Raw genomic sequence first — 16,223 nt, 5'->3', positions numbered from 1 at the left:
TGTTTTGGCATAGCGCCCTCTGTTGACATTATCAAGCCTGCGATTTCTCGATTTCCTAGCAATAAATCAGCGGCAGGTTGTGCATGGTGGATGTTGGGGAACTTTTTCATTGGGACGTATTGTGAAATGAAAGTGGAGAATTCTTCGATTCAAGAGATTCAACATCTTATTTGTGCAAAGTAAACTGAAAATTAGGCAGACAAGATAAAAGTAAAACCGATCTGTGTTTTGGTTAGTAAACTAAAGGTGTTTTTTCAGTACCCGGAAGTTAACTTCTGCACTACCCGCCCCACTTGCCTACTTAAAAATAAGCAAAGCGAATAATGCAGAGCTAAGTTCGAATTGTGCAAGCTTGCTCAATCGATTTTAAACCTTGCGCGGGCAAATTTTCAACTTGCGTGGCTGGGAGATAGACAGATGTAGTCTTGTTGTAGATGAAGTTCGTGGTCATACTTTTTCCATTCAACAAAAACGGACTCACAATTTCTTGATGTGTAATTCATAATCATTTCACCTGACGTCGTCATCAGAATAATCTTGGATGCGCCATTTTGGTGGTCAATTTTAGGTGACTTATTTTTAGGTGATAAGCCTATTGACCACCAACATGGTTAGCCCCACTTGTGTGGCCAAGGATAGCTAAAATCCTTTACTAAAGGATTTTAGCTATCCTTGGCCACACAAGTGGGGCTACAACATGGTGAGCGTGGCATCAGTCGCCGCGTGTGAGGCGCGTGCAAGGGGTCAATAGTTAAACCAATGTTTGTATGAGAGAGATTAGCTGTTGCCAGCTTGGCGTTTATTATATCCCTTCTTGTGGAGTTTGCCGAGTTCCCTTGATGGGAAGATCATTCATCAAACAAACAAACAAACAAACAAACAAATCTAAATTAGGTTGTGATTGGAGAACTTGGAAACGGAAAAACTTTTTTTTTTACACAGAATGCGGAGTAGCTATAGCCTTTAAATAATATGTCTAAATGCTTTGTACCTAGGTAGGATAACTTTCCGTATGGCGCCACCACTTTTTCACTCATTTTTACCAAAAGGGATATCTCATTGAGGTAAATTAGATACTATATTATTTCATATCGAATGAAAAAGTGGTGGCGCCATCCGGAAACTTTTCCCCTTGGTACCTCCATATGGATGTTTTGTTAAGTTTTTGAATAAAATGGAGGAAGTGGCCGAGGGCAAGTGGGCAATGTGATTGTGGGGCTTAGCTAAGAAAGACTTCCTCCATGGGAATAGTTGCGATAACATAACCCTCCTCTACTCTAAAAAGCTGTACTCCTTTTTCTCAAATTTTGTCATTATCGCTAGTACGACCGATAAATGATAAAGTTTGGAAAAAAGGGAGTACAGCGCCCCGGTAACTGGGTGGGTGTCTAGAGGACTAAGTGTTATTTTGGGGATAGGCTATAGCCCACCTTGTTGAGCTGTTAATGGCCCTCTTTAACAGTGGTCTCATCACTGGTGACTGTGATGAGACCGATGTTATTAAAAGAGAGCCCACTCACTGTTCACCCACCTGCACTGTATATATCCACACCCTCGCAGTACATACTAATAAACCAGATGGTGGACTACTTTTTTGGAAGAAGAAGAAGAGCCATTTACAGCTCGACGAGCTGGGCTAGCGGATGGGCTAACTAAGGTTCTGGAAACAAGGCTCCTATTGACCTCATTGAGTCATTTATCATTTTAAAATTTATATGCTAGTTTCATACTGCTAGTTTCTAGAAGTAGGACTAAAAAGAGACTGCCTTTCATGACTTCACTTCTACACAACAACGACACACATATTAAACAACAAAATTAAGGGTTATTTTTAAGTGCAGTTTTGTTGCAAGTGCAAGAAATTTAAATCAAACATTTTAGAAAAAAAGGTCTTGGGCTAACAACTTGGCAGGTTGTTTGATCATAGAGCAATGGTCAGATGTAGCCTACAGGGTTATTGGAGTGACTATCCACCAACATTATGTTCAGACGCCCCTAGTATACAAATAATGAATGTTTATGAGTGCAATGGTGCGAATATGTTCATGAGTTGAAAGATGGAATGTTCTATTCAACGAGGCGGAGCCAAGTTGAATGGAACATTCCAGCTTTCAACGAATAAACATATTTGCACTATTGCACGAATGAAAAACATTCATTATTTGTTTTATATAACATCCAAGTAGATCTTTGTCATTTTGATTGGAAGATTCAACTTTCAAAACAAACAAACAAAGCGCAGGCCTACAATTTTTAATTGTGAAATTACACCCGTTTCTCTTTGGGTCGGCCTGTTGGATTCAACAGTCACAATGTGCGTTCTGTACAGCTATTTTGAAACACGTAGAAGCCGAATTCTAGTAATTTTACTAATATGCCTTGCAGTAACACTGCTGCGTTACCAAAGACACGCGCACGGAGTGATGTTTTTACTCGGCTTTTTCGTTCCATCCGAAAAGTACTATTGCACGCTGCCAGCGTGCAATAGTACTTCAGCGTGCAATAGTACTTTTCGGATGGAACGCAAAAGCACGGTGAGTGACTCAATGGTACTTTTATTTGCTATCACGTGACGGACAATCCTTCAATCAAATGGCAAGGATCTGCTTGGGTGTTATATAAAGTGTGTTATCCTATTCCTAAATTTAACTCTTGTCTTTGCATGGGAATCACAAGGGGGTTGTCAGAACAGGGGTGTCGGAATGTAAGGGTGGCAACAAAAAAGAGCAGTCATCCATTGGAACATCCCACATGTGTCGGTAAAACTAAACAATCGTTTTTATTATTCCTGATGGTGATCCAATTAAAAAGATGGCTTTGAAGATAAAGCAACCAGAAGGATCATACAAAATAAATGGTGAATTTATGAATTATTTTTTTCATCACTTTTCAGAGGTTATTTGGCCACATTGAGATTGCTACAGAAGACACTGAGAGGCCTGCAAGAAATTCACTACAATCAATTTAACTCTATTGCAAAAGATGGCTATGACAATGAAGTACAACCGGAGGACGGGCGTGGCTCTCGTCTCCTCACGTGTACCCGCAGTGTCTGACGGTATGTCAGAGCCTCAAGAAGACACCAAGAAGATGTTGCATCATTCAAAGACAGAAACGGTGGAGACGCTAAATGATCCTTGTCTCAGGTAGTTTATTCTGAGTGAATCTAAATTCAACAGCTGGTATTAATATGTTCGTTTGTTGGAAAAGATTCCAATCAACAATGAAGCTTGCAATGTCAGAGTCGAGACCACAAAGTCCGAGACCAATACTGAAACCTACCCTCTAATGTCAAGACCGAGTGAGAGACGAGTAGGCGTGGTGGTAGGTGGCAACGTGCCCCTCATGTCACTTGAGATTTGGGTCGATGGCCCAAATCAATTAAGTGTAGCACTCACCTTGAAGGCTGTCGACCTTGTGAGAAGCCTGGCATTTCTCATAATAAAGAAGAAGTAATTTCGAAGCACAATTGTTTACATTTTTCCCCTTTCAGTGAAAAGGATGAGGAACCCCTTGTCCAAATCTTCGTGAACAGACGTGGGATCATGGCACCCATTTGTCTTCAGCTACATCCTTCGACGACCATCTTCATCTTGAAAGAAATTCTCCAAGAACAACTGGGAATCCAACGAGAGAAACAACATCTTTCCACCTTGAAGGGAATTTTGGTATGTACATTGTATAAAATTAATTTATTGCTTCGAAAGATGGAATAATAGCAGCTTCTTATATAGCGGGCATATCCGCCACTCGGTGAAGGAACATTACAGATGTTGGTAAGAAAAAAACCAAATATAGATCACAGATTTACATAAAATTTTCATGGGTCTAATGATGGTGATAGAAAACATCCCTTGAAATATTTCTGTCTGAAGTGTCATATTTGATGAGAAGTAAATTAAACTAGTTTGATGAGAAATAAATAAAACTAATTTTCCGTTTGGAGTTCATCGCTCAGTGAGCATTTTATTTCCTTTTTTTTTTTTTTAATTGGTGTCATGCAAAAAGTGTAATCGGTTTTTCACTATTTTCTTGTGACCCAAATGGCCGATTGATCAGCAACAGCAACTGTTTCGGTTAGCAAAAACCAATTCTGTAAAGTTCTTTTAAACAATAATTCCTGAAAAGTTTGTGTGATTCTAAATAATATCTTAAAGACACTGGACACTATTGGTAATTGTCAAAGACTAGTCTTCACAGTTGGTGTATCCCAACATTTGCACAAAGTAAAAAACCTGTGAAAATTTGAGCTCAATCGGTCATTGAAGTTGCGAGATAATAATGAAAGGAAAAAAACCCACAAATTCTAAATCTGAGGTCTCGAAATCAAATTCGGGGAAAATTACTTCTTTCTCGAAAACTACGATACTTCAGAGAGAGCCGTTTCTCACACTGTTTTATACTATCAACCTCTCCCCATTACTCGTTACCAATTAAGGTTTTATGCTAACAATTATTTTGAGTAATTGCCAATAGTGTCCACTGCCATTAAAGACACCTTACATGCTGCTACTGTTATCTTACAGTCTGCCATTTTTGGGAGTCAAATTGTAGGTGAAGATATGGTGAACAGGTAAATGTACTCTGATCACATGACGAGGGTCATGACACATTAACATACAGTGGGGAAACTAATTTCCTAAATTGTGATAAAACTTACTTGTTAGTAACTGCATACATTATTTCTTGAACAGTTGCGTGATGAACTGTCTTTAGAAGAACAGCTAATTCAGCAAGATGCAAACCTTGAGCTCAGCATAGGCCCAGGATTGTTGGGGGGCGGCAAAAAACACGGAAAGGGAGGTAAGAAAATTGTTTCTTCCTGAAACTTTCGCGGCAGAACTTGACAAGGAGGTCAGGAGAGCGTCGTCTAAGTCTTATATACAAATTTCCTAGGTTCTCCTATCTGTGATGTCCTGGTTTGGCAGTAGAAAACAGCTAATAAAGTCACTGTGACCAGATTCTTTTCTAAGCAGTAATTTTAAAAACATTTGGTCACATTTTCATTTTGTTACTTTGTTTTAAAAAGTTTTCCTACAGAAGTGCTGTACACTAGCTTTCTATTCACTTATCGGCAAACATGCTGACCATAAGCTCTCCTTTCATTAACATAATAATGCCAAAGTATTGTATTTGATGTTTATTATCTCTCTTACACAATCAGAATATCTCAAAAACATCTTGTATGCTACTCTCACACTGGGGAGAATATGCTAGCGAATGTGCTTACGAACGGAAACATTTAACAATCGCTCAAACTTCGCAACATTCACCGTGTCTTTATAATAGTTGGTAACAAATTCGGTACGTTCACAAGTCATTCCCACCTCCTTACGATGATCGGTCAATTTTTGCTGCTTTCACGTGGCGAATATGCTAGCGAATATGCTTATGAAGATCGGTCAATTTAGAAACCGGTTTCTAAATTGCAGGGAATGTTGCGAAGACGTCATTCGTCATTTTCCTAAGATTGGTAATGTTGGTAAAGCGTTTGTAACAATGGCAACGTTCGCAAATGCATTGGCAAGCGTTGGTAAGCATTCGTAATGTATTGGTAAGGAGAGGGCCGACCAAGGACGATCGAGGGGTGAGACCGAGATGAAAATATTCACTATCCCACCGCCATTTTGGATGAGTTCAATGCGAAATTCAAATATTCATCTTCGCAATAACATTCGCCACCCTGTGAGAGCAGCAATACGAAGCGCTTCCTAAATTTCAGTGAATGTTGTGAAGACGGTAATTCGCCATCGATATTTTCCTGATAGCCATGAGATCTCAAATATAAGCTCTCAGTTTTGGAGTCATTCAAAGCAAGTTTATTCGACAAAGCCAAAGATTTGACATCTTGAATGCATACTTCAACTTTTGCAATGGCAGAAGCGCAATCAGCTGGATCAAATGTAATGTAAACTTGGTGTCGTCAGCGAAAGCAACACTAGAAATACCATGGGCAGCAATGAGGTATTGCAAGGGTGCACTGAACAATATAAATTCAAGAGGCCAAGCTACAGAACCTTGTGGAACACCACACCAGAGATGATGGCGATCGGGTTTAACATTGTTGATGAGAACATGCTGGGTTCTGTTGTTCAGATAAGAAGAGAACCAGTTAAGGGCAGTACCAGTAATTCCATAGCGTGAAGATAAACGTTGGAGGAGATGCTCATGGTTGATTGTGTCAAATGCATTATGCGTAAGATATTGGTAAGGAGAGGTTTAAGGACGATTGAGAACATGTTCACTATCAAATCGCAACTTTGGGGCAAATTTATCGCAAATTTCAAATATTAATATTCGCAAGAAGATTCGCCCAAGTGTGAGAGAAACAGAACCGCAACATTAGTTAAGAGCTCTTAATGGTTTTAATTTTTTATTCTAATTTCAGGGAAGCAGAAAAAGGCCCAACCAAAGAACCGGTCAAACGAGAGACAAAGTGATTCTACTCCAGCCTCCACAAAAGGGGTTCTGTCTCGGCTGATTGGTAAATTAACTTGCAGTTCTGTTGCGTAGTCAGTGAAGAAGGGGTTAAAATCCAGGCTTTTTGGTGAACAGCAAGAAAATAAAAGAGTAGGCGACAAGGTCTTAAACAGCCGCTTGAAATAGGCAGTGTCTTGGCCGAAGGCACGGCCACAACCATGACAACCCTGCAAGTTTTCAAACGGCCATTTAATACTGCATCACTACTTTTTTTATTCTCATTCATGAATGCCCAAAATAATGTTGGGAAATCTGTAAAGAATTTCTTAAAATTTTCAATTACTGTCACTGTCGAAGGGTCAAAAGCTCATTGATCAACAGTTGTGCGTATGCGCGAGTGCTAATAGATTGTACATTGAATACCTGTCCGTATGTATTGATTACATTATGCATAAATTAGTGCCTGCGTAAACTTGAGCGCCATGCGGATCTTTAAAAATGCTTCTCACTGGGATTTTATCATTGACCCATCAGACATGGATAAACTATCCCAGGTATTTATGAGGATGGAATAAACCAGTGCATTTGAGGGAAAGATATTGTTATTACTATTTCTCATATGTGTTTATTATTGAGAGTCAAATTCTCACTGCTTAATTCACCATCACGTTATCAAGCGTGTGTGTTATCATGCTCTCAAACAGCGCCCTCGCTGAGGCAAAAGGATGCGGCGCATATTGGATGCCAGCTCTTTGTAAATAACGTATCCCTTTACGTTTTTTTATAAGCAATCTTTGTACAATGGCACTCAAGTCTTCAGTAACTCATGTACTTGTTAAAAAAAACTAAAACAAAAAAGGGATATGGTCAACCTGTCTCCTTTGTTTGAGTAAAAAACAAACTTCCCCTCTTTTTTCCTCTTCTTCTTATAGGGATTTTCTGTTTCGTATTGAATTTCATCGCATCATTTGTTAGGAAACTGTGCAGGGGAGAGCAACCAGTTCAAAGTGCTGGGGTTGAAAGGAGAGAGCAGCCTGAGCCAACTGTCGGGGACATCAAGGCACATAAAAGTGCTGTGATCCTTGGTAACGTGTCTGACAGCACCTTTCACTTCTACGGTGATGCTAGACCAAGTGGTAAGGACATTATGAAATTTTTAAACCTTAAAGACACTGGACACTTTCGGTAACCTGTGAAAATTTGAGCTCAATTGGTCGTCAAAATTGCTAGATAATAATGAAAGAAAAAAACAACCTTGACACACAAAGTTGTGTGCTTTCAGATACTTGATTTCAAGACCTCAAATTCTAATTCTGAGGTCTCGAAATCAAATTCGTCGAAAACTACTTCCTTCTCGAAAACTAAGTTACTTCAGAGGGAGCCATTTTTCACAATGTTTTATACTATCAACAGCTCTCCATTGCTTGTTACCAAGTAAGATTTAAAGCCACTAATTATTTTGATTAGTTGCCAATAGTGTCCACTGCCTTTAAGATCCGTGGTATACAAAATTGTTTGTAATATATGAAAAATGAAATTGTATTTATACAAAATGCTCTGTTATATAGATTGAATATCAAAAGGAGGTTTTGATTTCAATGAAAAATGTAGTCTTCAGTTGTTGTTTCCCGTTTTCGCTACCCTGAAGACTTGCACAGTCTGTTGTAAATGTTTCTACACAATATACAGTCAAAAGAAATGTTAAGTTTGCATCAGGGATAAAGAATAATAATTGTTGGTTTTTACCCATACACCGATGTGTGTTAGCACTGTATACTCGGTACTCTGTGTCCTGTGAAAAAAAACATTAAAAAAATTCTTTATCCCCGATGCAAATTTAACATCTCTTATATCGTTGCGGTACCAGCATGACCAGCTGCCAAAACATAGGATTTGAACTGCCTCTAGCTGCCGGGCAACCTTGGTAGTCTAGTTGGTAGGACACTGCTCTAGAATTGCAAGGGTTGTGGGTCCGAATCCCACCCGATAACATGCCTGTGATATTTTTTTCACAGGTCTTGGGGGGGGAAAGAACTGAGTATACACTAGTGCTAAGACACACTGGTGTAAAGGTTAAAACCAAAGTGTATTAAAATATACAGTCAGTTATGTTTTCCACATAGACTCCTTGCATTGGCCACCATCAAGCAATGTAAATTTGCACATATGTACAGTCCGCGTACCAGTTTCAGCCAATGGTAGGTCTTCTTTGACCGCAGTGAGGGCGCTGTTTGACATCATATGCAAGGGGTCAATTGCTTCACCAGACAAAACCTGAGTTCACTAGAAAATGTTTCAGTGAGGATGGTTGAAACAAATGTGTATTTTCTTCTTCAAATCCTGAGCATCAAGTTTTATAACTTAAGTGTAATTAAAGATACTTTTCTTGGAAATCAGGAGAGTGGAGAAGGTGTCTTTTAAAAATGCAGACCAAGGTGTAAAGGCCTTGTCACACGCAGCAGTTTAAAGGCAATCTCCATGAAGAGAATTTATTCACATTTCAATGTTCAACTATTTTCTTGGGGAGTGTAACACTTTGTTTAACAAAAATTGCTCATGTGCTACCTGTGTGTTCCTGTAGTTTGCACTGCAGTTGGTTACCTCCTAGTTGCCTGTGAAAGTTGTCACGTGTGACAATTAGGCCATGCCAATAGTTTGAATGGTTATTTATGAGTAGTCATATTTTGTCATCTCTTCCTTTATCAGGAGGAAATGATCAAGCTAAATCGACAACTGATTCAGAGAAATGCAGAGCCAGAGAATCAGAAGCGGCTGATTTGTGTGAAGGAGAATTGAAGAAAAGGTACACAAACAAAGACAGCAAAGTACAGATGAATCCATTGTTAGAGAAGAGGCATATTCTAGACATTTATACAGACCTGGTGTTAGAAAGTCATGATGAGGAAGGTAGATCACAAGGAAAAACACAAAAATTAGGGTCTTATGATGAAGTATTTACCTTAAAGACCAGAGAGGGTAATCTTATCAATCGAACCATCTTTGAAGGAAAGGCTGGTCTAGGAAAATCAACCCTTATCAGCAAAATTGTATACGACTGGGCAAATGGTCCTAGCGAAGCACTTAAAAAGTACAAACTTCTGTTTTCTTTAAAGATGCATGCGCTAGAAGAAACGTCAGATTTTATCAAGGCAATTTTTAACCAACTCTTGGCTGAAGATAGTAAAGTAAACAAGACTGATTTGCAGTCCTATATCCATGCTAACCAAGAGAATGTGCTGATTCTCTTGGATGGCTTTGATGAGTTCATGACCACCACCCTAGTTGAATCCAAATTTGGTTCTGTGCTTAAAATTGTAAGCAGTGATTTGCTTCGTGACTGCTGTGTTGTTGTAACAACTCGCCCATCACAGTATCACACACTCCGCACTGAACTCATTCCGGATACAATGAACCGTGTTAAGGTATTGGGATTCCGAAAAGAAGACGTAGAAAAGTATGTGAAACAAGTATATTCAAATGAGTTAGAGAAGGCTAAAGAGCTCTTACAGAAGATTCAATCTTCTGAGATATTGTCAGAGTTGGTAAAGAGCCCAATGCTTCTTCTCATGTTGTGTGCTTTGTGGCTAGAATCATCTGTACTACCCGCTACTTTGTTCCTTCTTTACAAAGATGCACTGAACTATCTCTTTGGAAGAAAGGGGAAAAAGGCCATCACTGTAAAAGAAATATCACAGATTGTAAATGAAATTGGAAAGATTGCTTTGGATGGTCTCCTGTCCAAAATCCAGAAACTTTCATTCGCAGAGAAATTGTTTGAGAAGGGGGCGCTCGACCTAGCATTAGAAGCGGGTATTCTCAACAGTCAGAAGGTTTCAAGGGGAGTAGAGCTGCAAAACAGCACACAGTTTCTCCACAAAACTATGCAAGAATTGTGCGCAGGTCTCTACTTGCAAAACTTGCTGAAGGAGAACTTTGTTGAGTTTCAAAAGGTTCTTGGTCAAATTAAAGGAATGAGCAATCTGTCGAACTTGGACTATTTGCTGCGTTTCTGTTGTGGTGGCAATGATGAATGCACCAATGCAGTCCTAGCAATCTTAAAGGAAAAGTGCCCAGAAGATCACAGTTTGGCCCTCAAGTGTTACTTTGAGAATCAATCAAAAGAACCCCCAACCGAGGACTTCATAAACTTGGTTGTCACTAGTAAATTGAGGATTGATGGTTATGATGGCGACAGCCTTGTTTCGTTTGCATACTTTCTCAAACGTGTAATAACTACAAAGAAAAATAAGGGGACTGTTTTTCTTGGGAAGGTAGAGGAAGCTATCTTTCAAAGTTGCAACTTGGAGAAGTTTATCCACAAGAACTTATTGCCTCTCATGTGTAACATGCATAACCTGTCTGTCTTGAACTGTAAGTCCTGCCAAGGTTTGGGTGGTTCAGGCATTCATTGGGCTCCCTACCTGGGGAAAATGCAAAAACTAGGCAAACTGAAGTTGCAGTATTGTCATTTGAATGCTAATGATGTGCAGCACATTGCGACCATTGCCACCCTGTTCAGTTTGGACCTTTCCCACAATGACAAATTGGGCGGCAAGGCTGAATCGTGGGCCCCTTGTTTGGAAGAGATGGAGAACCTTAAGAAACTGAAATTGCGGGACTGTTCTCTAGTAGGTAAAGATGTCGAGTCGCTTGCTGGCATGGTTAAGTTGACCAAGTTGCAACTGTCTGGTAATGTAAAACTTAACCTTTCTACAAGCGAGTGGTCAAAGTGTTTACGTTGTCTAAAGCGTCTTGAGAAGTTGGGCATAAATGATTGCAATATTGCCACAGAAGATCTGAAATTTATCGCTGAGTCATGTAGCGATATGCCAAACCTTGCAACCTGCTCAGTTGACAATATCGTCCATCCCTCATTGAACTACCAGATAGAGATTGAGGATGGCACCAAGCTGCGCATCAGAGGTATCTCATTATCGAATGTAAACCTAGAAGATATCCTGAAAACTATGAGTAAAAGGGGCGACCTGAAAAAGTTGAGTCTCTCAGAGTTTGAAAAACTTGACTCTGCAGACACCGCCTGGTGTGCACAGTTGCAGCGGTTTAATCTCAAGCAATTGGTGTTAAATAACCTAGGCTTGGAAGGTAAAACAATCCAATGCCTGGTTGAGCAACTCAAGAGTATGCCTGACCTTACAGAGTTGTATCTCAACAAAAACATAAAACTGAAGGGATCGGCAAACACATGGTTCCCGTTTTTGCAGACGATGGTCCACCTTCAAAAGGTGGTGTTGCAAGACTGCGATTTAACCGGGGAAGATTGGGAACATATCAAAGCAAACAGCAACTGCGAGGTTAACAATGGCATTGTAAAGTTCAAGTGAAGGCTGGTCTTGTTGAATCTGTAGTTGGGTATGCAGCATCCATAACCCATTACAATAATTCATGATGGAAGGGGAGAGACTGGATACGTGAAGACACTTGGTAATTACTCAAAATAATTATCAGCATAAAAACTTGGTAACAGGCAATGGGGAGTTGTCGATAGTATACATTATTGTGATTGAGAAACAGCCCCCTCTGAAGTAATATAGTTTGTGAGAAAGAGGTAATTTCTCACTGGAATAGTAAAATTTCAGCTGAAGCCTTTTATTATGCATCTGTAAGCACACACATTGTGCAACAAGGGTATGTTTTTTGTTTATTATTCCCTTGCAACTTCGATGACCAATTGGGTCAAAATTTTTACAGTTTTGTTATTTGATGCATACGTTGGGATACCCCAAGTGAGAATACTGGTCTTTGACAGTTACTGAATGTGTCCAGTGCCTTCAATTAGTACAAAAATTGAATGCAAGAGAAGGTATTATGGGGAGGTCTATTTCATGAGCATTAAAATGGGCCATATAGAAAGAATAACAATAACAAGATCACAAAATGTATGGCCATATTCATGCAGCATTTTACTACTGTTAACTTTACTTATGGAAAAAGCTAAACGAATATTCTTTATCCCGATGCAAATTTAACATCTTTAAAACTTAATGCTTGTCCTATCACTACACTTCTTAGCCATAAGTACAGATATTTTACACAGCACTCGATAAACATCAGGCAACTAAGTTTCATATTGATCATGCTCCCATGTTTCAAAAAATTTCCAGTCCTGGTTGAAAAAAATGGCATTGCAGTCATAGTCTGTTTTAAGCTGGTAGAGGACAGATTTCAAGCTGTATATATGACCTACCGTACTTTTAGTCATGACATTATCTGTTCCGTCGGTGGCACGGTTGGCTCGTGCGCAAAGCGCTCGCCTCTCACCAAGGTGACCCCTGCTCGTTTCCCACCCAGGGCAATATGTGAGTTGGGTTGTGCGTTGGCTCTCTGCTGTGCCACAAGGGTTTTCCAGACCATCCGGTTTTCCTCCCTCGGGAAAAATCAAACACTTTCAATCTTGGCTGTGCTCTGTCGTCATATAATGGGTTGATGTGGCTGGCAGCCAAAGGCGCCCTTGCATGCCTGCTTCTCGAACATGTTGTAGCCGCGTCCTTCGCAATTCAGCTCTTAACTGCGAGTAAGGGTGATTAGCCCCCCAAATTGTATATCGATATGTTCCGTAGTTTTGTAGTTTCAAGTTTGTTGACTCCCTTGGCTTATACGAGGATGTTTCACGTGGTTCAGTTATGTTCAGGGCCCAATTTCATAGAACTGCTAAGCACAAAAATTTGCTTAGCATGAAATTTCTTCCTTGATAAAAACAGGATTACCAACAAAATTTCCATTTGTTGCATATGAAATTAGGCCCATGTCAACAGTCATTGGCTTCAAGTGTATGTTACATTTTGCCTGGTAGTTTGGTAGACTATATTGGTTAGCAATTGGTTATATAGTTTTGTTTTGTAAGTTTCAATTCGCTAATGTTCGGACATGATATATTAGTCAATAGGCGTGTAGTAGCAACTATGTTGTCATGCTCTGCCCTTCACTCCTCAACGTTAACATTTAATGCCCACAGCCATACCCCGTTCGGTTGATTGACCTATTGTGGGATTTGCCATAACTTTTATAGTGAAAGGGACCCAGCTAGGCATTTCACTAATCTTCCAACTTTTTGAATTTTTTATTTTTGTTAATTATGTATAAACCCACAAGTTTAGAATTGCCTGCCAAACAGAAACTGCCTTCACTGGGTTGGAACGAAAATTGTAATTTTTTTGTTTGTCTGAAACTCAAGTATCAGAAAAAAAATCTTATATTTTGCATCATAAGTGCCAAACAGCCAATGTGTTGTATTCAGAGGTATGCTGATTATTAATAAGCTTGTTGTACAAATAAACTTGGATTTACAAACAAAACACAAAATGCTTCACTGAGTTTGACCAAGGGGTGGTAATTTTTTGTTTGTTTAGGAATAAAATATTTTGAGTCATAAGTGCCAAACAGCCAATGTGTTGTATTCAGAGGTATGCTGATTATTAATAAGCTTGTTGTACAAATAAACTTGGATTTACAAACAAAACACAAAATGCTTCACTGAGTTTGACAAAGGGGTGGTAATTTCTTGTTTGTTTGGGAATAAAATATGTTGAGTTAGTTTATATAGGTCTTGCATGGATCCGATTTCTTATCATGGAAGAGAAGGGCGATCTCCTAGTCTGAAATGTTTTTGCATGGCAACAAAAACCAAAAATTCAATGAATCAGTTTAAAACAATTTTTATGTATTTTTTGTGTTAAATCTTCTTACTACGACTATGCCAAAGCATTTAAAGGCAGTGGACACTATTGGTAAATGTTAGCTTTAACAAACTTACAGTAAAGCTTGGCACATGTGTTCAGAGCTGCCAAATCTCCCTGATCTTGCAGCAAAATCCTTGAAAATAAAGCACTCTTTCCATGTTCTAGTGAACAAATTTGAGAATCTTCCTGATTTATATGGAAACAATTGTCCCCGTCATGTTGAATGAAATTCTAAACATCTCCCAGAATCTTTATCAAGTCTCTCTGATTGCCAAAATGCAAATGTTGGCAGCTTTTTGATGTATGTGCGTATATTAAATATTTCAATGATTTTGGACATGTCTGAGGTCCTGGGGCCAATTTCATAGAGCTGCTTAATCAAAAAATTTGGCTTAAAAGCACGAAAATAGCTTGCTTATTTTACACATAAACGTTACTGGCCAAAACTTCATGCCATACACATTGCTTGTGACTGGTATTTAGCTATTGTTTACTTATCATAACAATTGAGTGGTCCTCGGCCCGTAGTCTGATTATACTAAGCATGGATTATCTTGCTTAAGCAGAATTTTGTGTTTAAGCAGCTCTGTGAAATTGGGCCCTAGTATTGGGCTTTTATTTTTAGCATAATAGTGAGCAAGAGAGAGCCGTGTAAGAACTCGTCGCTACCCTTTTATTCACTCATTTAAATACACTGGACACTGTTTGTAATTGTCAAAGACTTAGTCTTCTTACTTGGTGTATCTCAAAATACTTAAAATAACAAACCTGTCTGAAAATGTAAGCTCAGTCGGTTGTCGAAGTTGTGAGATAATCATAAAAGAAAAAACACCCTTGCCACACAAAGTTGTGTGCTTTCAGATGCTTGATTTTGAGACCTAAAATTCAAAATCTAAGGTTTCAAAATCAATTTCGTGAAAAATAACTTCTTTCTCCAAAACTGCATTACTTCAGAGGGAGCCGTTTCTCACAATGTTTTATACTATCAACCTCTCCCCATTACTTGTAATCAAGTAAGGTTTTATGATAATAAATATGTTGAGTAATTACCGATAGTGTCCACTGCCTTTAAAATCAGTTTAAGTGCATAATATCACTTTATTTTGAGTCAATGTGAGCCTACTATTAAAGGGTCTATGTAACTTTTGTAGGACAAAAAACACAATGTCCACAGATTTACACTAAACTGTCACAGTTTGAAGGATGTGATAGTAGAAAGCTTTCCTAAAAATAGTACGTGCTGAGGTGCTGTAGTTTTTGGGAAATGAGTAAAACAATGTCATGGAAATAATTTACAAACGTATTTTCATGACATTGTTTTACTCATTTCTCAAAAACTACAGCACCTCAGTAAGTAATATTTTCAGGGAAGCTTTCCACTATCATTATCTTCAAACCCTGTAAGTTTAATGTAAATCTATGGACATTTTGAAAAGGTATCCAAATACTTTAAAGGCATCAAGTAATGTACAGATTTCAATGAATAATAAAATATAATTTATTTTAACTATATTGTATAAAATACAAATCTATAAGTACTCTGTATTATATCTTTCCTTCAAAATTATGAAAAAATCCCAACTCTACAGATTATTTTGCCAATAATGCTAGCCTTGTACACAGTCAACGTTTCTGACTTTAAAACAAAATAGTTGTTTATGATTTATCTGTCCATACTAAGATAAGATGAAAGAAGCAGCTGAAACAATTTATATTATTATTTACAAATTAGCTATTTGGTTTTGTGTCGAGCGTAAAACACAGACATTTCCATACATTAATTGCTTAAAGATGTTTTTATTTTAAATAAATTGTAGAACTATCTTGCTTTTGAACCTGAAATAACTCAGCTGCAATTATATAATGTTGGTTTAAAAATTACAATCCGGAAAATATTGGTAATAAAAGAATACAGTACACCACAAAATGTTTGTAGCATTTTAATATTTGTTTTGTCTGAGTCAGTTTGAGAGTAAAAACCCTTCTTCTTCAAGTTAGTCATCATTGGGTTTATTCTTTGATTGTTGGGCTGCCTTGGAGGACGGAAACCCAATTTGCTGCTAAGTTGTATTCTCTAGCCTGTGTTTTATGTTGTTAACTTGTACC

General features: G+C 38.5%; 1 protein-coding gene across 2 annotated transcripts; it reads left to right on the top strand.

Annotated features, from left to right (window-relative positions):
• The first annotated feature begins 77 nt into the window (after positions 1–77).
• Positions 78–12,013, top strand: LOC117307241 (NLR family CARD domain-containing protein 4-like). 2 transcript variants are annotated; one of them, XM_033791929.1, is made up of 7 exons: positions 78–179; positions 2,894–3,146; positions 3,494–3,668; positions 4,695–4,803; positions 6,389–6,484; positions 7,353–7,556; positions 9,127–12,013. In XM_033791929.1, the coding sequence occupies exons 2-7, from the start codon at positions 2,983–2,985 to the stop codon at positions 11,760–11,762; spliced, it is 3,384 nt and encodes a 1,127-aa protein (XP_033647820.1). In that variant the 5' UTR covers positions 78–179; positions 2,894–2,982; the 3' UTR covers positions 11,763–12,013. The 2 variants fall into 2 exon arrangements, with proteins under 2 accessions (XP_033647820.1, XP_033647818.1); XM_033791927.1 differs by having other exon boundaries at positions 78–231.
• The last annotated feature ends 4,210 nt before the right edge of the window (positions 12,014–16,223 follow it).

This window comes from Asterias rubens, chromosome 2, assembly GCF_902459465.1.
Source record: "Asterias rubens chromosome 2, eAstRub1.3, whole genome shotgun sequence".
Classification (NCBI taxonomy): Eukaryota; Metazoa; Echinodermata; class Asteroidea; order Forcipulatida; family Asteriidae; genus Asterias; species Asterias rubens.
Note: the sequence above shows the minus strand (reverse complement) of the source record. Positions and strands in the feature narration are given on the sequence as shown.